At 61.7% G+C, this 21,929-nt stretch overlaps 3 protein-coding genes across 3 annotated transcripts; 2 read left to right on the top strand and 1 right to left on the bottom strand.

Moving 5' to 3' along the window:
• Positions 1 to 36: 36 nt before the first annotated feature.
• Positions 37 to 1,549, bottom strand: G6PC3 (glucose-6-phosphatase catalytic subunit 3; the record flags this gene model as incomplete). Its single annotated transcript, XM_067311791.1, has 3 exons — positions 1,142 to 1,549; positions 723 to 964; positions 37 to 145 (listed from the first exon to the last, which is right to left on the bottom strand). Coding segments are annotated over exons 2-3 (342 nt in total), but the record flags the coding sequence as incomplete, so codon positions are not given.
• Positions 1,550 to 2,481: 932 nt separating this feature from the next.
• LSM12 (LSM12 homolog) lies at positions 2,482 to 16,814 on the top strand. The gene is given in 6 exon segments (XM_067312150.1): positions 2,482 to 2,627; positions 2,629 to 2,650; positions 6,083 to 6,216; positions 14,215 to 14,324; positions 15,137 to 15,263; positions 15,436 to 16,814. Coding segments are annotated over 6 exon segments (585 nt in total). The 5' UTR covers positions 2,482 to 2,528; the 3' UTR covers positions 15,529 to 16,814.
• A 1,285-nt stretch (positions 16,815 to 18,099) lies between these two features.
• On the top strand, positions 18,100 to 20,686 carry TMEM101 (transmembrane protein 101). The gene is made up of 4 exons (XM_067312001.1): positions 18,100 to 18,236; positions 19,122 to 19,302; positions 19,398 to 19,544; positions 20,014 to 20,686. Exons 1-4 carry the CDS (start codon positions 18,100 to 18,102, stop codon positions 20,320 to 20,322), a joined length of 774 nt encoding a protein of 257 aa, XP_067168102.1. The 3' UTR covers positions 20,323 to 20,686.
• Positions 20,687 to 21,929: the final 1,243 nt, after the last annotated feature.

Raw genomic sequence — 21,929 nt, 5'->3', positions numbered from 1 at the left:
TCCTGGAGACGTGAGCCAAAGCTTTCGCCCGGAACTCACCCGGTCCGTTTCGCAGGAGACGGGGAACTGGCGCACTGAGACCGGCTGCTCCTTGAAGAATCTCGATTCATGGACCCACCAGAACGGGCGCTCCCCAAATAAGAACCTGGTGGAAACAGAAGAAACGGAGCAGTGAATCGCTCCTGAGCAAACCAGCCCAAAGCCTTCGTTGCCCATGTGGTCCCTCTGGAACCGAGGGCCTGCTCCCCCGGCAAAGAGCGCCCCGGCTATGCTATGGCCCGTGCCGCGGGGTCTGTAGGAGAGCAGAGCCCGCAGAGCCAAGACGGGGGAGAGGATCACGTGGCAGCTTCCCACGGAGGGGATGACAGGGATCCTCAGCATAGGCAGCCCCTAAATGTTGGCTCCCTTCCTACCCGGCAGGCAGCAGCAGGAGGAGGGCAGGTTCCCTGCCCGTTCTCACGGTTCCTGGGCTACCAGTTGCACCTCGGATTGGCACAGTTTTGCCTGTTGCGAATGTCTGGCAAATGCGTTACCACCGGTGAGCGGAGCTGCAGAAACTCTGCGCTTTCAGCACGGCACAGGCAGGGAGCAGCACGGGCGCCTAAAGGCTCGGTGAGCAGAAGCCTGCGATTGTGTTTTCGCCCAGCTGTTGTAAACGCGCCAACAGCCGTCACTCAGCCCCCAGGGACGCGCTAGGAGAGCAGGTACGGCGCGGCGGGCACCTGGCTCCCTCCTCACCATTGAAGATCACGTTGAGCCACTCGGAGATGAGGCCAATCCACAGCACCGACACCCCCACCTTGCGGTCGAGAAAATAGGCGAGAGGGAAGCAGACGGTGAAGATGCTTTTGGGATCAGCCAGGGAGGTCACCGAGAGCCAGAACTTCTCCAGCCAGGGGCGGCCTGACTGCAGCACCTCCGCGAAGCGGATTCCAGCGGTATGCAGCACGTCCATGGTGCCGGCCTGGAGGGAGGCAGGGAGCGAGCGTCAGGGCTTGGGGCTCGACGCCGAGTTCGCAGAGCAGTTCAACGGGTAGAGACGGGGCTGGGGGAAGGGGCTCGGAGGTGCCTCCTTGAGGCCTGGCGCACTTGTCACACCGCGGCTCACTGCTGGCTAGGTGTGAAGCGTGCTCGGACTGACCTGGGGGACTCCTTGGAGCGGGATGCCGGAGCTGGCACAGGTTCAAGGAGCAGTTTGACCATGCCCCTGGAAGGGTCCAACAGGGACTATTAACACTAAGATTTCCCCCCCCCCCGCCACAGCTCGGGGCCCCCCCCCCAGGGCGCAGAGTGCCGGCAGCAGGGATATGCCATGGGGAAGCGTCGTCACGTGTGTGGGGCCGGCTGGGCCCTGCTCGAGGGGCAGCAGGCCGTTTTGGGGTTCGCAAGAGCGGCCAGGCTGCCCCAAAGAGCTCTGGCAGTGTGGGACCCGGGCTCCGGGGCAGGAGGGGATGAGGGCTGGCGGGGTGGCCTGGTCCCCCCCGGGGGTAAGTGGGGACTGGTCCCCCACACACACACCCCCAGCGCCTGTCACTGCCTTGGAGGGGACGGGGGGGGGGTCTCCCTGGGGGGGGTGGCTGCCACCTGGGCCACCCTCCTGAGCCATTCTTGCCCCTCCCCTGTCATAGCCCCCCCCCCCAAACTGCCCCCACCCTGGTCCCACTGCACCCAGCTGCCCCCCCCCCACCAAACTGCCCCCATCCTGACCCCAATTGCACCCAGCTGCCCCCACCCTGCCCCCAGTGCCCCCCCTGCAGCCAGCTGCCCCCACCCTGGCCCCAATGCCCCCCCTGCAGCCAGCTGCCCCCACCCCAATCCCACTGCCCCCCCCCTGCAGCCAGCTGCCCCCACCCTGGCCCCCAGTGCCTCCCCTGCAGCCAGCTGCCCCCACCCCAATCCCACTGCCCCCCCCTGCACCCAACTGCCCCCCCCAGCCCCGCTGCCCCCCTGGACCCCCTGCCGCCCCCTCCCCTCGCCCCTCACCCCCCCGTGCCCCCCCAACGCCCCATTGCTCCTCTCCCACCCAACTGCCCCCGCCCCAATGCCCCCCCGCACCCAGCTGCCCCCCGGCGCCGCTGCCTCCCCCCCACTCGCCCGGTCCCTCCTCCCGCCCCTCCCCCGCGCTCACCCACCGCTCCCGGCCGCGACCGCCCGCCCGCCCGCCTCTTCCGCCTACACTTCCCGGCAGCCCCAGCGGCGCCGGCCGGCTACGGGGCGGCCCGAGGGACACGCGGCGCCGCGCCGCGCTTTCGCGGTGCCCCGCTGCCCTGGCGGCGGCGCGGCGCGGGCCCGGGCCGGGCTCGGTGCAGAGCGCGGCGAGCCCCGGCGCGGCGGCGGCAGCAGGAGCAGCGGCGGGGGGGCGGCGGCGCCGGTGCCCCGCTCCCCTCCCGCAAGGTCACCCCGCCCCCGCGGCGGCGCGCGCGCGGTGACGCGGCGGTGACGCGGCGCGGCGCGCGGCCCGGCCCCGCCCCGCCGCGCCGTGCCTGGCTGAGGCGAGCCGCGGCGGCCGCTGCTGGGGCTGAGACAAGATGGCGGCCCCGGGCGAGTACTTCAGTGTGGGCAGCCAGGTGTCGTGCCGCACCTGCCAGGAGCAGCGCCTCCAGGGCGAGGTCGTCGCCTTCGACTACCCCCAGCAAGATGCTGGCGCTCAGTATCCCACCGGCCCGCGGGCGCGGCGCGGCGGGGCGGCCGGGGCCCGGCAGTGCCGGCCGGGCCTGAGGCTCCCGCCGGCGCCGGGGGGGGGGGGAGGAGAGGGCCCGGGGGGGGGGGCAGGGCTTGGGGGAGGGGGATGTGGGGGGGGCACGGCGAGGGTGCTGGGAGGGTGGGGGAGCCCCGGGGGGCGCTATAGGAGGGGAGGGGGGCTGGGAGGCGGGGGTGGTTGAGCGGGGGCTGGGGGGCGGGGGGGGGCTCCCTGAGTGGGGGGGTAAGGGGAGGCCCTGGAGGCACGGCATGGCCCGCGTGGGGGCTGTGAGGGGAGCCTTATGGGGGGTCTTGGGGGGGGGCGAGTTGCCCTACAGGGGGACTCTTGATGGGGTGAGGAGCCTTATAGGATCCTTGAGGGGGGGGGCTCTTGATGGGATGAGGAGCTCTATAGAGGGATGCTTGGTGGGGTGAAGAGCCCTGGGAAGGGGGCTGGGGGGGGTGAAGAGCCCTGGGAAGGGGGCTGGGGGGGGGTGAAGAGCCCTATAGGGGGGCCATTGATGGGATGAGGAGCCCTATAGAGGGATTCTTGCTGGAGTGAGGAGCTTTGGGGAAGAGTTTTGGTGGGGTGAGGAGCCTAGAAGGAGCTTCTGTGGGGGGTGAAGAGCCTTGTAGAGGGGTGCTGGGTGGGGTGAGGAGCCCTAGAGGGGGTTTTGGGGGTGTGAGGAGCCCTATGGAGAAGTGCTCAGTGGGGTGAAGAGTCCTAAGAGGGGTCCAGGGGGGAGTGAGGAGCCCTGTAGAGGGGTTTTGGTGTGGGGGGGTGAGGAGCCCTAAGGGAGGGGGTTTATGAGAGGGTGGGAAGCCCTGTAAGGGGGTGGCTTGGGGATGGGGGAGCCCTACAGAGGGCTGGGGGAAGCACTGTGGGGTTTTTAGGGGAGGCTTGGAAGCATGGTGGAGGTAGGGGTGCTCTGTGGGTTCAGGGAGGAAGGGGGGGTGTCCTGTGAGGGGAGCTCTATAGAGGGGTTCTTGGAGGAATAAGAACCACTGTAGGGGTTTAAGGGGAGGCCTTGGAGGCAAGGGGAGACCCTATGGGGTAGGAGGGCCCTGTGGGGTTTAGGAAGATGGGGGGGCAGCCCTGTGAGGGGAGCCCTATGGGGGCAGGCCTGAGGGGAGGGGGGAGCCTCTGGGACGGTAGGGACAGGCTGGGGGGAGGATGAGGAGGTCCAGTGGGTGTAGGGGGAGCCCCATAGGAAGAGACTGGGGAAATGGGGAATCCTATAGGGGTGTTGGGGGGAAGCCCTATGGAGGTTTAAGGGAAGGCCTTGAAACTTTAGGGAGTTAGGGGAGCCCTATAGGGAGGGATGGAGGGCCTGGGGGGGGGGCTGGATATCTTTTGACTGGGGGGGGAGCCTCCTAGGGGGGCAGGGGAAGCCTTGAGGGGGTTATAGGGGCCCTGTGGGAGAACGGAGGTGGGTGAGGGGAGCCCGGGGGCGGGGGGACATCTTCAGGAGTTGGAAAGGGGCAGCCTTGGGGGGGCTGAAAGGAGGCAGGGCGAGCTAGGGAATGGCTTCCAGGGGAAAGGAAGAGCGCTGGAGAGGGAGAGCCCAATAGGGAGGAGATGAGCTCTAGGACTTGGAGGGTCTTGAAGGGAGAATTGCAGCTGAAATGGGCTGCCTCGGGGGGAGGCTGAAGTTGTCTGGGCTTGTGCAAGGAAGCGAAGGCTGCTCCTCGCAGCATGTGCAGGCGGGTGGCTGTGGGGTTGCTGGGGGTGGAGGCTAAGAAATGCCATGGGCTGGGGGAGGGAAGGGGACATGGGGCCTGGGATTGCATGGAGGGAAGCAGTGCTAGGGGATTTAAATATATATACATGCACGCATGCACAAGCATGTACTTTTCTTTTAACCTGTGAATACGGTGAGGGCAAAGGCCGGTTATGAAACGGCAGAGGAGCTGCAGAGAGTTCGTGAAGGCGGATGCTCAGCCAGGGAGTGGTGTTGGAAGGGGGCTGGAGCAGTGCTTGGGGTGGTTGTGGCTCCAGGCTGGTTCGGGAGGGAAGCAGTGAGTTATGGAGGGGGTGAGAGAGAGGTTTGCATCTGGAGGCTGCAGCTAAGAGCAATACTGAAAGACAACAGGAAACACCCTGGTGGGTGTTTGGGACAGCGCTACAATTCTGGAGGGGCGCTCGGGAATAGGGACGTGCAGTGAAAGAACTGTAATTCATCCTGGGACGTGGTTATACGGTTCATACGGGGAAGCTCCCCGAGCCTGGGTGCTGTAGGAAAGTCTTGAAAGATGTCCCACAGGTTGGCCCAGTGGATCAGGCTGACGGTCTGCCCAAGGCACGAGGTAGTAGTCTGAGAGTTCCCATTCAGGCTCTGCTGTAAGTCTGGATCTTTCTTCAAAGTTGGGATGCTCCATCTTATCCTTCCAAAGAAAGCGACTGACTTGCGCAGAGTTCCCTGGGCATCCCGAGTTTTCCCTTCTTTACTGAAGGATTTGCTAGTGAGGTCTTCACCTGAGCAGCTGCTCAGACTGGCTCAAGAGAGATGGGAAAGAGGAAAACTGATCTCTGTGAGCGTCTCTTCCTAGGAGGAGACACTGTGATGTGGAAGAGGCTCTTTGTGCGAGAAGCCCACAGTGGCTGTGCTGCGTTCCCTGCTCGTTCCAGCAGATGAAAGAGCGGAGGGCTAACTATGCAGCCTCCGCGGGAACAGATTGCGCAGGAATTAATGTCAGTTCTATAAAGGTTTTTCTGGGGGTGGTGCACTGTTGTCTAATTTACGCTTTCCAGTCATGCTAGCAATACCAACCATAACAAACCTTTGCCTGCGTTTGAGGTACTATCTGGGAGGTGAGCGAGGGCGAGAAGGCCTTTTCCACGGACCTGTAGAGGAACATATGTTACATCTGTACTAGGGGACTGTTCTCTGTGGAGGCTCTTGGTTTAGCTTTTATTTACATAAGGAAACAGTTATGGGCATGAAACATGTAAATTTAAGGCACAACAGTTGTTCTGGTCAGCTTCCCTGTGTGGACAAGCTTTCGCTGCCTGATGCTTGTGTGAAGAGCGAAGCAGTCTGTGCTGCAGCTGAAACCGTGGCAGCAGGATCTCTGCACCTCCTTGACTAGCCTGGGCTAAGCTGCTGCTTCTGAAAAGACCACGCAGCATCCTAGGTCACGTATGTTGTGGTTACGGCAGCTATTGGCTGAAAGTTCTTGTCTACTCTAGTCAGGAAAACCAAGTCAGCATCAAATGAGTCAAAGAGGAGATTGGTGGTGTTGTCTGGGTTTTGACCATGTGCTTGGCTGAGTAGGCACTGGGATAGTGGAAGAACTAACTTGCTGAAAAATCAAATGTTCTCCTGACTTGCTTCTGGATAGCTCTCTGTGGTCAGGCATGTCTCTGTCTAGATTGTTTTCCCTTAATGTTTTTTTCCTCCAGAATGCCCCTCTTCCAGTGGAAAGCCTAATCACGCAGATATCCTGCTTGTAAACTTACAGTATGTTTCAGAAGTGGAAATAATTAATGACCGCACGGAAACCCCTCCTCCTTTAGCTTCACTCAATGTTAGCAAGGTAAGAACTTACCCTTTGTGGGCTTGGAGATGCTTGCTCCTGGGGAAAAGGGATTTGTGTGATGAAGTTAATGCTGCTCCTCTTCCTGGGGATGCATTAGCTTCTAAACTTTAAATCACTTGCTTCAGCGATGACTTTACGTGGCCCTGCTGGGGGAAGGTCGGATTAAGATCTCGTCAGCGTATTGAGTCTCTGTGACCTGTATGCTGGAGGTCGCTTAGCGTGCGCTGGAGTTTCCGCAGTAAGGCTGCAGAATCCCTCTGTGCTTAGGGATTGTTCAGCGCCAAAGCTGAGGTCCTAGGCGAGAGAGAGGAACCTTCGTGGTGACATGTACGTGACTGGACTCCAGCATCTCGCTGTGCCAAGGGAAGTCCAGGCCTTTGGGGAGTTTGCTGACCAGGTTCTTGCTGAAGTGCGCTGCGAGGCGCATTGGGGTGAGCGGGGCCAGATGAGCAGTGTCGTTGGCTTCTTTTCCTCTGAGAGTCACTGAGAGATGGATTCTTTGCTAGTCTGTGGCATCCTGCGTGAGCTGTTGAATGGTGAGAGTCAATGGGCTGGATGCTCTGCTCGGTTGGGCAGTAGTTGGGGAATTGGACCTGTTGCTGTCATTTGTGCATCAGTTTTGTGCGTGAAGTCTCCTTTTGTCTATATTTATACTATGGTGCTGGCTCCAGCATCGTTTGGAGTTTCCAACGTGGTCCTGCTGTGTAGATTTAAGCGCCTGGGTGATGCCGCGTTCTCCCTTTAAAGCACTGAAGGTTTCGGTTTGGGAGCACAGGGCGAATGGCTTTGCCCTGCACTGTGGCTTGTGCCCTCTTTGGAGGCTGTTGCACTGCGCACTGGCTTCTCCTAGCAGGAGTAAATGTGGATGGATCTCTGTGCTGGCAAGTGGATGCAAGCTGCAGCTTTAAACACTGACTGTGGCCAAGGATTTCTGCTTTGGGACCTCTGGGATGCTGTTAGTAATGTTGAGGCCGCACAGCCCCTTTTCACTTGGAAAAAATCCAGTGGTCTTGGTCCTCCCGGCTCCCACTGAAGCCCCAAAGCTTTTGGCAGAGCGACGTGGAAGTTTGCTGGCTGGAGAGAGGGAAGGTCGGCACGTTGTGCTCCCCTGCTCTGATGGGATGCTGAAGCCTTTGCATAAAAACGCAACAGGTTCTTCCTGTGACAGCAAATGATCCAAATTCTCCAATCAAAACTTTGGGTATCGCCGAAGCTGTCGCACTGCTCGTTACCTTGTGAGACTTCCCACCTCTTAACCTGTCGCGCGCAGGTCCTCCCAGGTGGTCTCTCCCGAGACCCTAGGTTAAGAGCATGCTAGGGAACTTCATGTGCTGTCGTGAGCACTAATGCTAGAAGAGGCTGCAGGTAGGTTAATGCTTTGGGGGTGACCCCTCTCCCTGTGCCCCCTGCCCACATGGACGTTATTCCTTTTCCAAAACTGAATCATTTTTGATATAGTCTGATTGCAGGAGAGTGGACAGGAGCTGTAAAACACACACAATTAGTTTTACTTTTGAGGATTTGCCTTTTATGCTGTATAAAAGAGGATACTTTCTGATTCCCGGTGGTAGTGTCAAAGAAAGGGAAGTGAACCCAAACTCTGGATGCTTGTGGAAATGCTCTTGTGAAGCGGCTGGGGAAGGTCGGCATGAGGAGCTCCAGCCCTCCTGCCCCAGAGAGGGGTCTTGTGGGTCAGGAGAGCCCCAGCCTGCTGCCTCGAGGCCACGTGCCTCTTCGGGTTGGTGTTTGGGAGAGAATGCAGTACTGGGGGGATGTGGTCAAACTGGAGCCTTGAGGAGCTCTGGGAAAGCCACGTGTTGGGTCTGGTTATGGGATTTTTTTCCCAGTTTGTATCTCCATGTGGAAACCTCCTTTCGTTGTAGGTAGTTTCAGGTAGGCTGTGGCTGCGGGTTGGTTTTATGCTCTCCCGTGTCCAAGGCTGGCTGGTATTTGCGGTAACGAGTTCCTCGGGAAACATCCAGCCTGCAATGCCGCGGCTGCCCGCTGTCGGGGAGCAGTGTGCTGCTTGGGTGGCGCAGGCTGGATTCCTGCTGGCCTTGGCTGAGTGGCCTGCAACTCCTGCAAGCTTCCTTCTCCCTGGATTATCATGTTGACAGAGGTTTCAAATGACAATTGCTGTAAAGATGCAACTGTTCCTTGTAATTGCATCAAGCGATATCGCTGAGAGTGCAGCTGGGAGGTGGACAGGCCTGCTGTGGGGAAAATGCTTTGCGTGACACTGGCTTCAGATACTTCAGTTTTTCTGGCATCAAAGTAATTGCAGTGGATTTGGTGCGGGAAAAACAAACCGAATCTTGTATTTAGGCGGTGTCAAGTGGATGGAAGCCTGTGTGCAGCCCCCCATGTAGCCGTGTCCCCGTCTGTCCTGCGGCAGTCACGTTGTTCTGCGTTGCACTGACCCACGTCTCCTCTTCCATAAACGTGCAGGCGAGCTGGGGTCTGCCGGTGCCTCGGGACTGGAATACAGATAAATTGGTCCTGGTGGTAATGGAGGAAGGAGCTCTTGCCACATGGGAACGCGCTTGTGATGCTCTGAGACAAACCCTTGTCTTGCTGCTCCGAGAGACCTTGGAGAGCAAGCAGAGCCCTGAGGAGACAGTGGAGCTCTTGAAGCTCTGCTAGCAGATCCCGGATAGAAAGCAAATGCCAGGACTAGAAAATTTCCTGGGTTTGGAAGATGATCTGGCCCATCCGAGTGGGTGATAGACCTGCTGGGTGGAAAAGGGGTAAAGGGAATGAGCTTGCAGGCTGGCTGCAGTGGAAGGGGTGGGGAGGGGGAAAGCGGGCTGCGTGTCGGCTGCAGGTAGCTGTTGAAGGCAGCTTCGGGAGAGCCATCCTGAATGCAGAACAGCCGACAGCGCTCCGGAGAGGGCGGCTGGGAAGCCAGCGGCGCTGAGGGAGCTCGCAGGGAGGAAGGAGGCGGCTTCAGTGAAGACGAAGAGTGAAAATCAAGGGGGAACCACTTTGAATCGCTAGCAAATAGCCAGGGTGCGGGAGGGCGACGGCTGGGGAGAGAGCCTTGTGCTTAAGCTGCTGCAGCAAAAGGCTGCTGTGCGATCGCTGACCCCGTGACAGCTGCAGGGTGGCTGGAGGAGTAGGAAAGGGGATTGCGAAGAATCGGAATAGGAAGATAATGAAGGTGTGACTAAGGGTTGGCAGCAGTTCAGTCGAGATACAGCTGAACTCAAAGCTTCCTGCTGCCGGTGATGGGCACACGAGGGAGATGTTATTGAAAAGGCCCTGAACTGCTGAGGATTCGGTAAAATCTGCAGCCGTGGGAGCAAAGGAGAGGAGCTGGAGGGAGAGGAGAGCTGTGAAACAAAGAATGTGTCGCCTGGGCTGCAAACGTCACGCTCTGACTCGCTTAGTAGTAAATTTTACTGTTGCGCTTGAGCCTGGGCGGGCATCCCAGATGGGACACGGAGGGCCCAGAGAACAGGGTGGGTGAGTCATGTATGGGGTAGCGGTGTTGGAAGGGGGCTGGGAGCCAGGGGGAGGAAGGGGGTGTCTTTCCTTGAGCTGTGGTTAGGAGAGCCTCAAAATGGTTGTCTTCCCTGGGCGGTGGGGATAAAATCTCTCTCTTCGGCCGCACCGCTTTGGCGAGTGTTGCAGGCGCGAGGGGGCTGGGCGGTGCGTCCTGCCAGGGTAGGAGGCACCTGTGTCGGCTCCGTGCGAGCTGCCAGCCAAGACCTGAGAGGTTATCTCCAGCGCTGCAGGGGCCATGCCCTGTGGGGCCTGAGCTGGGACATCTGGGGGGCCGCCAGCCCGTTGAGCGGGGCTGGCACCAGCTGCGGGAGCTTGGCACGGCGCTCCGGAGTCTGCCCGAGGAGCCATCCGCGACTGCGACACGAGCGAGTGGCACGGCGAGCTCAGCCGCCTGGTTTCGGCGGGACCTCCATAACTCGCCAGCCACCCTGGGCCATGCTGGGGCACACCGCGTGCTTTCCCCGAGTAGCCCGGCCTCGGGCCTCCTCGCCGGGCCGCCGTGCTGCTGGTGCCGGAGCTGGGCAGGAGGCCGTCCCGGCGGCAGGGGGATATGGCAGGACGCGCGTTGGGCCTCGCTGCCTCTCTTCTCTTTGCGCATATTTTGTATCATTCATACGGATGTGAATAGGGAAGTGACTCATTCATTCATGGAATTGTTGCACAAGGTGCATATCTGAATCCGCTTAATAGCCCTAGCGCGTTCAGATGCTCGCTGGAGACGGGGGGTGTGAAACCGCACAGTGCAGCGGAGGGAGCAGCACGCAGTGGGAACAAGGCAGCTATTTTGAACGCTTGAATCGGAGAGGCTGGAAGTTTAGAGAATCGGCACGTCCAATTCATTTCTTGTCCGTGGCTAGCTGCGATGAGCAGGGAGAGCGCGTCCTATTGCGCCCCCGTGTTTCCCCTGTAAGGACCCTTCGGGTTGGGATCTTGGCGCGTGGTTAAGAGACTAGCCAAGGTTGAAGCGTGAGCACTAGAAGTGTACTTGATGGCTGTCCTCAAGAGGACTACAGCCCTGCCAGGCGGCGAGGAAAAGCCTGAACCGTTGTAGTCATCTGTCGTATTCCCCCGTTCTGACGAGACGGGGTTTTGCTGGGTGCTGTTAATCCTGGGGTCTAAGGGTGCTAAATGAAGCAGTGGCGAGATGCTGCCCTCGGTGGCTTGCTGTTGTGCGTGGCAGTGCACGTGAAGGGCTCCTTCTCTTCTGAGCTTCTCTGGGATTTCCTTGCGGATGCTGGTTGTTACCTGCCTTCCTCACAGGGCTCTCCCCAAAGCTAGACTCGTCTGTCTCGGCACGTGCTTCTCCTGGGACCTGGCACTTGAGCAGCCGAGTAGGCAGGGGAAGGACGAGCTGATGTGGCCGTTGCTCTGAGCTAGATGAGCATCCTGAGGCCTGGCAAAGCGTAGCCTTAGAAATGGGCAAAGCAAATCTAGACTTCAAATGTGCGCTGCGAAGGGCTCAACTGCAAGGAAAGTGCTGCTTGGTGGGAAGATCTTTGGAGGAGCCCTTTGCGGGAACGGGGGGGAGCTGAAGAGGTTTGCTCTGCTCAGTGCCGTAGGTCCAACCCATCCACATCACAAGAGAAATAGTGTTTTGGTGAAGGCGACGGAGCCAGCTGAGAACCAGGTCCATCAGCTTCTGTGGTGAGTCTCCCTGCCAGCCTCGGGGAAGAGCCCCAGCCAGAGGAAGTGTTCGTGAAGCCCTGGAGAAGGCTGGCGCTTGCTTGGATGACTCAGATGCAGGAAAGTTACTGGGGAACGTTGCGCCGAGTCTTATAAACCAGCTTTGAAGTCGGGCTGGCAGTCCAGGAGAGAGCGATCTCTGCGCAGGCCTGGGGCAGGCTGCTTCAGGGCCTGTTCATGTCGCTGCCTGGGCCGGAGCAGAGGCTAGCGAACAAGGAAAGGATCCTTTCTTCACCCTCCCGTCCCTCTGTTAAGGCTTCCTAGTTGTTCGCCAAGAGGTTCAGGAGCAAGGAGAAGCAAGCAGAACGGTGCTGCAGCGAGCCCTGCTCATCTGAGCATGGAAAGCAGACACAACAGGCTATTTCTGCCTAGGGTTTGCTTTTTCAGGAGATGGGCTGGGTGGGAGGGGGAAATCTGTCACGTATTAGCATTGTTTGCTACAGAAAGTGCCCCTGCTCAGTGGGAGCTTGGGCTTTTCATGCTGAAAGAGGGCCTTTAGAAAGTGTTTCTTTGCTGCTGTGGGAAGTGCACCGTCATTAACTACCAGGGGGTTTTGATTGAAAAACTCGCTCGGTCACTGGGCGAGGGGGAGAGACTGCTCCTCGGGAAGGCGCCTGCTGTCGTGCGTTACCGTGTGAAGCCGTCCCTCGTGCAGCACGGGAAAGTTGGGTCTCGCTTCGCCCCTCAGGTCAGGAGCGGCTCTCTGCTCGCGGCTGTCCCAGACCGTGCCGCTACTGCAGGTCTCCTCCTCCGTGTCTTAGGCTGCGACGTGTTTGCCCTTTCACTCATCAGGGCCTCTGCTGTCGTCCCGGGTTCTTAGCGGAGCTGGGCCGGTTGAAGGGAAGTGCTTGACCTCAGTGCCACCGTCCTCATCTCCTGCCCGGGCTTTTGAGGGAGCAGTGCTTTTATCGGTGCGGTCGTCTTTGTGAGGGATTCGGGAAACGGGTGACCAGGCAGTTCTGAAGTCTGTCCCCCTCCCCGCACCTCCGGTTCGAGCGGCTTTTGAGTGCCATCCCGCTTTGCAGGGATCGCCTCGATGAAAGAGCGGCTCGTTTAGAGGTCCTGTGTGGCACAGCCCGGCGTATCGTGCCAGCGGAAAGCCACGTGAGAGCGGCGCTCGCTTGGGAGCGAGGCGGTTTGCCCGGCTGGGGGAGGGCACGGGAGGCAGTCGAAGGGACCGGGGGGAGTTCAGGTGGGCACCACGTAGCCCCGGGCAGGAGGCGAGCGTCCGAGGCTCAGCACGTCTGCGTTACCACCCGCACTTGTTCCTGAGCAGAGCTAGGGGGGAAAAAAGCTATGGGTTTTTTTTTTTTTTGGGTGTGCATTTTGGAGCGCTTGCAAGTGTGAGGCCTTTCCTACGGAGGAGGGCTGGCTGGCGTGGGAGGCGATGCTAATGTGGCTCTTCCACTGCAGCAGCTCTCGCGGGGGAAAAATGGCTTGTCCAGCGGGTCGCTCGCGAGGATGCCGCTGCCTGCGCGTCTCCTGCCTCAGAGCAGTCGCAGCTACGCTGTGGCTGTGGATTTTACTGCAGGGGATGAGCGAGGGGTGGAGTTTTCCCTCTCTATTCTGGGATGATGGGAGCGCTGGATTAAGCTTCCCCACATGCGGACGTTGTGCGCTGCCAGAGTGACTCTTTTGTTGTTGTTCCCAAATAACTGCCTTGCTTTTTTTGGAACAGAATAACCGTTCTGGGATAAAGTTGCTCATATTCCAGCGCGGTCTATGTGGAGGCTTTTACACCATATTAGCCCTAACGTAATGGTTATTCTGGACTCATCTTGCCCGTCTGCGTCCCCGGTTGTCAAGTGCTGAATAAACAGCAAGCAGTGGAAGGTGGTTTGGACCTAAAGTGCAACAACGTGTTCGGAAAGGGCAGAGGGAAATCTGGCGTTTGTGTATTTGGCCCCAGCAGCTGATCTTCCCTCGGGGGGTTTTGCCTGAACAGGGCAATGCAGAAAGACGGTACCCTCTCAGCACGCCCCATCCCTGAAAAGGCTGGTCACAATGTCCAGGGGACACAAACAGTGGTGAAGATGACTTGAAACAGGTTAAACCATGAGCTGAAGTTGCCCTGAAATCTAACTTGTGATCCAAACGGTGAACAGCAGAGCTGTATTTTAGTCTATGAGAGACTTAACGTTAAATGTTGCTTGCCACGGACCTGTGCAAAGGCGAGGACCGAACGTGAGGCTGGGCTCCCTGCACGGGGACCGCTCTGCTCCTGTCCCGCTGGCTTGAATCCAGTGCTGGTGAGTGGCTTGTCCGCAGTGCCAGCCCGCGTCACTCACATGGGGGACACGAGCCTGTGGGGGTGGCTGGGAGCAGTGCAGGGAGCAGGTCCTCTGCCCGCGCAGCACCTCAGTGCAGTGGGACCGGAAGGGATTTGGTGGCCCGACAGAGACCTGCTCTGAGGAGCAGGGATGGCTGCTCTGGGAAGGAGGAGAAACTTCTCTCAGCTCTTAAGGGAAGACCTTGCAGGTGCTATTGGTGAGTTTTGTGTGGACTTGTTTGGACCCGGCATAGGTCAGAGCTCCAGGCAACAGCACGGTTGCTCGCCCCGCATGTCTGCAAGGCTTTTTGCTGGAGGCCAACTTTTGGTCACTTGAATAATGCTGTGCGTAAGCTGAAGTGCGCTGCTGACCGATTCTGTGCCTGGTCTCCTCTTACCCCTGTGGTTTTGCTTGTGAGCTGCCCCACTCCTGAGAACAGGCCAGCAGCTCTCAGTCCTGCTCGTGGCACCGTGTCTGTCCGTCCGCACTCGGATCACGCTCAGCGGAGCTCCGTGTCTCTTTGTCTCCCCTCCAGCTTGCCAACAAAGCACGGACGGAGAAGGAAGAGAAGCTGAGCCAGGCATATGCAATTAGTGCTGGTGTCTCTCTGGAAGGACAGCAGCTCTTCCAGACTATACATAAGACGTAAGTCCTCCTGCAGATGCAATCAGTGGCTTCTGCTCTCTGCCTTGGCCCTGGTGACCTGCAGTGTTTTGGGCCACTCACCCCCCTCCATCACTTCCTTGGGATAACTTGGGAGCTAGAGAGCTCTCTTGAGGCAGGAGCTCCCCGTAAGTGTCTCTGACTGGTCTCGCTGGTACTCCAGGCTCCTTGTTCCTGCTGGAGTTGCCTGCTGTTACCCTCTCCCCTACCCTGCTGTCCCGTACTGGCACCTGCTCTGATCCTGCCCCAGACGCTTCCCTTTTGGCTCTTTCTTGCCTGGGATAAAGCTGCTCATGTGCCTGTAGCTGGGCTAGAAGGAGCCTGGCGGGGGGGTCGCATTGCCTGGCACCCCTGGGCTGCAGCGTAACACTGCAAACGCCGCCTTAATCGTACCCCCGGGCAGCGCTGGCCTGAGCCACGCGGCCTGGTGACGCGCTGGGCAGGTCAAGGCACGGTGCGGGACGGAGGGCGGTTTCCTCGCTGCTCCCTGCCCTCCCTTGGCACGCGCTGCACGCCCGCCCGTCCCGGCAGGCTCGTGCCTCTCGCTGGCAGAGCGGGATGTGCCCGAGAGGCGCCGGGCGGTTTTCACGGCTGCAGCGATAGCTGTGCCAACAAGACACGGGCAGCGCGGCCTTGCTCCGGCTGGGTGGTCTGGGACAGGCGGTGGGGCGAGAGCGGGAGCGGTGCAGTTGCTCGGCGGTGGCCTGGGTGGCAGTTCTGCAGCGCCGCAGCCGGGGGAGGTCTGCTCTTTTGCCGGGAAGATGCTGATCCTATTCCCTCCTGCCTCCCCGCAGCATTAAAGACTGTAAATGGCAGGAGAAGAACATAGTTGTGATGGAAGAAGTTGTTATTGCCCCTCCATATCAAGTGGAAAACTGTAAAGGCAAAGAGGGAAGTGCGCTGAGTCACGTACGCAAAATAGTAAGTACGGCGAGGGGGTCCAGGTCCGCGCCGGGGGTGGGAGGCGCACGGCACTGTCCGGAGGGGCGCGTGGCGCGGCGAGGTGGCTTGGCTGGGCCGTGGCGCCCCTGCCCGCTTCGCGCCCTGCCTCGCTGAGCCCTCTTTCTGTCCCTCCCGCCCTCCCGCTTCGTAGGTCGAGAAACATTTTAGAGATGTGGAAAGCCAAAAGGTAATGCAACGTTCACAAGCACAGCAAACACAGAAGGAAACCTCCCTGTCATCCTGAGTCCCACCCTCGGAGCGCCGGGGACTCTGCCACCACCCAGCAGGAGACGTCGACTTCTTCAGCGGAGGCCGGGGCGGGAGGGCAGGGGTTCAGTTTTATTTCCTTTCGGGCTCGTTAATGGGGAGCTCGCCGATTCCAAACCTTAGACTTTAAAACAAACGAGAAAAGAGAATAATTTAAAAGCTCATGCATTACTTGACTAACAGACTTTCTTTTGTCCGCCATGTTTCTTTCCTACAAGCCAGTCAGACTTTGTTAGTTTTATTTTTTGACGTTTCTTTCCTTTCCTCTTCCCCTGCCAAGAACCCCCCCCCTTTACTTTTCTAAAGGGGGGTTGTCACCCCATCCCACCCTGCGTCCTCCCTCTCTGCCCGTCTGTAACATAGGAGAATCTCTCCCTCGCCCGTCCCTATCCCCGGAAAACCCCTCTAAAAATAAAAGTAACAAGCTGACTGAGGTAACTGAATCGGGACCTTTGTGACCAGCGTGGTCTCGTTTTAATTTTGTTTGCACAGGGCAAGGCTTGAATTAGTCTTATTTTTCTTATCTTTAAATATATATATGAATATATATTAAAATGTTCTTTAAATATTTTCTGCTTCTAGCAGTTCTCTTGACCAGGATCATGGCAAAAAAACCCGACCCCGACCCAAATCAACCCTCCGATCCTATCAGCCCTCGAGTCCGAGGGTTTTTTTTCCCCCCTCCCCGGGACTCTGTGGAGAGCTGGAGCGGGTTTTGCAGCGCAGGATTTTTTTTGCGAGGGGGGTGGCGGGCCGGGGCCTGCCGTGCGCCGCGCCCCGCGCGTCCCCCTGCCCTTGGCAGGGCCCGACCCGGAGCTGCCTCCTTCGGCGGCGCGAGGCCGGTGGGACGCGGCTCGCGGGAGCCCAAGTGCCTTTGCAGAGCGCCCCGGGGGGCTCGGAGCCGCTTTGCTAGCGAGCGCCCGCGTGGGGCTTCGCCGCCGCTGCCCCGTCCGCGGCGCCCGGCGTCAGGCGGTGCCGCCCGCTGCCTCGGCCGCAACCCCCCTCGGGGGAGGCCGGGGTAGGGCAGGAGCTGCGTGAGGGCCTGTTATTTCCCCTTTGCTTTGGTTTTTTCTTTTCTTTTTTTTCCTTTTTTTTTTTTTTTGCCATGATCCTCCCCCCTCCCTTACCTTTTTTGTTTTGTTTTTTAAAATAAATGGATCAAAATCAAATAATTCAAGCCCTGCCTTTAGAAGAAAAAAAAAAAGGAAAATTTTTTAGTATTGTTTAGCAAAACAATAAAACCCGAAATTTTTTTAACCATCACCCGTGTCTGGAGCTGTGGGTTTGTGGGGCAGGATGGGGGGGGCCGGGGGGGTTTTCTGGCCCGTGCACGGAGCTGCTGTGGGCCTTGACCTCGGTGCGGCTCCCGGTGCCTGGAGGGGCTGGCGGAGGGACCAGCTCCGCGCTGTGATATGGGGGAGATTTAATGGCCCTGGGGCTTGGAGGGGTTCGATCCTGCCTCGCCTCGTGCGGCTCTGGCTGGGAGCGGGGCTAAATCCAGTGTGGGGGCTCTGGGCAAGCGCGGCAGCCCCCCTTGCAGCCCAGCACCCGCATGGTCTCAGCACCGAGGAGTCCCCCAAATCCCGCTCAGCCTCGGGACCGTCGTTTATCCGTGAGCCGGGGGGGCGGCGGGCGCTTGGCACCGGCCCCGCGTGCCCGTTGACCGAAACCTGAGTGCCTCGGGCCGGGCCATGAATTATAAAGCCGCCGCGGCGCTCGGGTTTCCCCGGGGCGCTGGGACCCGCGGTGTCCCCACGGCACGGGGCTGGGGGCGACCTCCTTCGCCCGCCCTTTCCCTGGCTCGTCCCCGCACTGGGTGCGGCTGGCTCCGGGGGGGGGAGCAGCAGCCGAGGGGGGCACCCGCTTCCCTGGGGAGCCCTCGTCCGGCACCCTGGCCCTGCCGACGGGTGCTCGGCTCCCCTTAACTCTGCCCAGGGCGGGCGGATGCTGCGGCCGGGGTTAAAGCCCCAACTGGGCTCGGGGGGTGTTGGGGCACGTGTGGGGGTACCAGGACACACGCGTGGGTATGGGGACACGTGTGGGGACCGACAGTGTGGGGTGCTGGGACACGTGGGGGGGTACCGGACGCGTGGGGGGGTCCTGGGCCTTGTGGGGGGGTACTGGGACGTGTGGGGGTGCCGGACACGTGGGGCACTGGGATACATGTGGGGGCACTGGGCACATCTGGATACTGGGACACATGGGGCGGATGCTGGGACAGGCGGGAGGGTACCGGGACACACGTGGGGCACCGGACACGTGGGGGCACCGGATATGGCAGGTACCGGGACACACGCGGGGGTACCGGGCACGCGCGGGGGCACCGGACAGGGGCCGCCGGGACCCGTGGGGGGGAGGGGGGTCTGGGACACCGGGGGCACAGACACGTGCGGGGATGGGGGGGGGGGGGGCCGGAACGGCGGCGCGGCGGAACGCGGCGGCGGCGCGGCGGTTGCCGGCGGGGCGGGCGGCGGCGGCGCGCGCGGGGCGGGGCGGGGCGGGGCGGGGCGGGGCTTCCGGCGGGGCGGGGCGGGGCGGGCGCGCCGAGATGGCGGCGGCGCGCGGGTGGCGGCGGCGGGCGCTGCGGCTGCTGACGGCGGGCGGCGGCGTCCTGCTGACGCGGTTCCCCTTCTGGCACTGCTTCAGCGGGCTGCTGCTGTGCGCGGAGCGCGCCGACGGCCGCCGGTGCGACCCGGGGGGGCCTGGGGGGGGGGCGAGTGGGGGCCTGGGGGGGGTGTTGGGGGTTGGGGGGGGTGTTGGGGCCTGGGGGGCGAGTTGGGGGCTGGGGGAGAAGAGGTGGGGGATTAGGGGCAAGTTGGGGGCTGGGGGTGTTAGGGCCTGGGGGGGGGTGTTGGGGGCCTGGGGGGGGGTGTTGGGGCCTGGGGGTTGTTGGGGGCTGGGGGGTGTTGGAGGCTGGAGGGGTGTTGGGGGCTGGGGGGCGAGCTGGGGGCCTGGGGAGCAAGTTGGGTCCTGGGGGGTGTTGGGGGCTGGGGGGGGTGTTGGGGCTGGGGGGTGTTAGGGGTTGGGGGGGTGTTGGAGACTGGGGGGTGAGTTGGGGGCTGGGGGAGAAGAGGTGGGGGACTAGGAGCAAGTTGGGGGCTGGGGGGGTAATTGGGGGCTTTGGGGTGTTGGGGGCTGGGGGACGTTAGGGGCTGGGGGGGAGAGGTGGGGGACTAGGGGCAAGTTGGCGGCTGGGGAGTGTTAGGGCTGGGGGGTGAGTTGGGGGCTGGGGACACTGGGGCTTGAGGGGGGCAAGTTGGGGGCTGGGGGGTGTTAGGGGCTGAGGGGTAATCGGGGGCTTTGGGGTGTTGGGGGCTGAGGGGTGAGTTGGGGGCTGGGGGTTATTGGGGGCTGGGGGGTGAGCTGGGGGCATTGGGGCTTGGTGAGGGGGCGAGTTGGGGGCTGGGGGATATTAGGGGATGGGGGGCAAGTTGGGGGCTTTGGGGTATTAGGGGCTGAGGAGTAATTGGGGGCTGGAGGGGGGGTGTGAAGGGGCCAGGCTAGACCCACTCCCAGCTGGGAATTTGGGGGGGGTTCAAGCGGTTCCGGGTCCCCCCCCACCCCCCCCAGGAAACCCGACATCCCCATCCCATACCTCTACGTGGACATGGGGGTGGCCGTGCTCTGCGCCAGCTTCATGTCCTTCGGCGTCAAGCGCCGCTGGTTCGCCCTGGGGGCCGCGCTGCAGCTCGCCGTGGCCACCTACGCGGCCCACGTCGGCGGCCACGTGCACTACGGCGAATGGCTGAAGGTGAGCCCAGACCCCCCCGTCCGTCCGTCATCCCCCCCCCCAATCCCCTGCGCCCCGGGCCCGGCTCTCGGGGCGCTCACGGCGCCATCGCCCAGGTGCGGATGTACTCCCGGACCATCGCCATCATCGGCGGCTTCCTCATCCTGGCCAGCGGCGCGGGCGAGCTCTACCGCCAGAAGCCGCGGAGCCGCTCCCTGCAGTCCACGGGACAAGTCTTCCTGGGCATCTACCTCATCTGCCAGGTGCGCGGGGCTGGGGGGCCGCGCGGGCGCCTGCCGCGGCGTTCCCGGCTTGGGAAGGTCGATGCGGGGTTACTTAGGGATCCGGCCTCCTTGGCTTAAAAGCTGGTTGCCAAAAGTTGCAGCCAGCCCAGTGCTGCTGGCTCTGGGGACTTTCTGCTTGTCCCCTTGCACCCGCTCAGGTGCGTTGGTTGGGATCCCGTGGTCCCACGGGTGCCAGCTGCTCCGCGCAGCCCTCTGGCCCCGTGCGTGGGTTTCTCTGGAGGCCGTGGGACCAGAGATGCTGTTTGCACACAGCCGCCTGGAAACGGGCTGGATCCGTCGGGGGTTTTCCAGCCCTGCTGCATGCAACGAGGGGCTCCGTGGCGCCCCGATGCCGTCGGGCCGTGACGCCGGGGCACGGCAAAAGCGAGGCCTCGGCCGTCCTGGCCGAATCCGGCCCCGGCGTCTCCAGCTCTGGCTCTGCCCCCAGGCCTACTCGCTGCAGCACAGCAAGGAGGACCGCCTGGCCTACCTGAACCACATCCTCGGTGGCGAGCTCACCCTCCAGCTGCTCTTCGTCCTCTACGGGCTGCTGGCCTTGGCCTTCCTCTCGGGCTACTACGTGCGCACGGCGGCGCAGATCCTCGCCGTGCTGCTGCCCCTCGCCATCCTGCTCATCGACGGCAACATCGGCTACTGGCACGACTCGCGCCGCGTCGAGTTCTGGAACCAGATGAAGCTCATTGGGCAGAACGTGGGCATTTTCGGGGCCGTCGTCATCCTGGCCACGGACGGCTGAGCGGGGCGGGCGCGTGGGAGAGGACTGCTGCGAAGGGCTGGGCTTGGTGCGGGCGACGGGAATAGCTTTTTTTTTTTTTTTTTTTTTTTTAAGAATCACTGCTATTTATTCTTTTTTTTTTTTTTTTAATTTGTAAATATTCTTATTTGGTATTTCCGTTGAGGGCCAAAGGATGGGGCGCTTTCTGCCCCCTGCCAGATTCCCTGCCTGCAGGGAAGGGGGAGCCGCAGGGGCTCTCGCTCGCCGGGGTCTGGCCACCGTGTGGTCAGGTATCCGGCCGGGCCCCGAGCAGCCGCTCGCTCCCTGCCGAGCTTCCCCCCTCCGCTGTATTTTTACTGATGAAATGAGAAGTCTTTTAACTCTGCCCGTGGGCTCTGTCGGCTCTTGTGCGCCAGCAGGCGGGGTTGGGCGCCGGGTGGCCGTTTTCGGGGCGCTCGCCCTGCCCGCGGCTCCAGCACGGAGGGAGGCTGTGCAGAGCTGGGCACTGATGGCGGGTGTCTCCGCCGCGCGTCCCCAGGCGCCTGGCGTTTCGGCTTCGTCCTCCCCTCCCTGGCGCGGGGAAACTGAGGCAGGAGGGGCCGGGGTGTTACGTGCGTTTGGCTGCGGTGCCAGGCGAAGGGGAACCAGCGCAAAAACCCATCTGGGGTTTAACCGCGCGCGTCTGCCCCTGTCCTGGGGGTTCGTGCCCTGCCTGCGCCGCCGACCGCCCTGGGCAGCAATCTGTCACAGGGTCTTAACGTGAGATTTATTGGGGGGGGGGATGGATTAGCCCAGGGCTGGATTTTCCTTGGGGTGAGCGGCTGGGAGAGCCGTCGCCCGCGTCGTGGTCCCCGGTGCGTGGCGGGGGGGATGCGGAGCGGCTTCGGGATGGGGACAGCAGCCAGCCCGTGCCGGGAGAAGCTGCCATCGGGGCAGGGAGAGGCGCCCGGGGGCTGTAACCCCCCCCCCCCGAGCGTGTCATCCCCCCCCTCGCCAGACAGCAGGGGAAGCCGAGGCGCTGTGGAGCGGGGGGGGAGGCACTCGGGATGCGCCTGCGGAGGCGGCAGCGACCTCGGTCGCGCCGGGAGCCCCGCGGCGGTGGCGAGGGCTGCGTGGCACCGCGTCCCCGCTGTCCCCGTCCCCCCGCCGGGGGCCGCGGCGCGGTGGAAGCCCATTAGAGCCGGGCGCAGAGCAAACACGGCGATGGCACCCGGGCGCTGATAAGGGGCTTCCTCCGGGGGCGCGGGGGCAGCACGGGGCCCTTAATGCGCCTCCGTCGGAAGCAGCCGGGCCATAAAGCGCAGGGAAGCAGCAGGGGCCCTGTTTGCTCACGGGGCTGCGTTTCCTTCGCCGCCCTTCCCGGCGTGGGGGGAGCGGGGCCTCGCTGTCCCATCGTCCCCCCCCCCCCCCCCCCCGGGGGGGACCCGGCGGCAGAGCCATCCTGTGACCTTTGGAAAATTGCTGTTTGCCGTCTCTCGGGGGAAATGGTGCAGAAAGCCGTCGCCTCCTTTCTTCCCCTCGCCCGGGGGGCCACGCTGGCCCCCGTCCCCCCCCTCCCAGCCAGGGCTGACGTTGCTGCTGTGGGTTTTTTTTGGTGGGGGGGGAGGGCAGGCCTGGTTCCCTCCACG

Source organism: Apteryx mantelli, chromosome 28 (genome assembly GCF_036417845.1).
Source record: "Apteryx mantelli isolate bAptMan1 chromosome 28, bAptMan1.hap1, whole genome shotgun sequence".
Classification (NCBI taxonomy): Eukaryota; Metazoa; Chordata; class Aves; order Apterygiformes; family Apterygidae; genus Apteryx; species Apteryx mantelli.
This window is presented reverse-complemented; position numbering and strand designations above follow the sequence as displayed.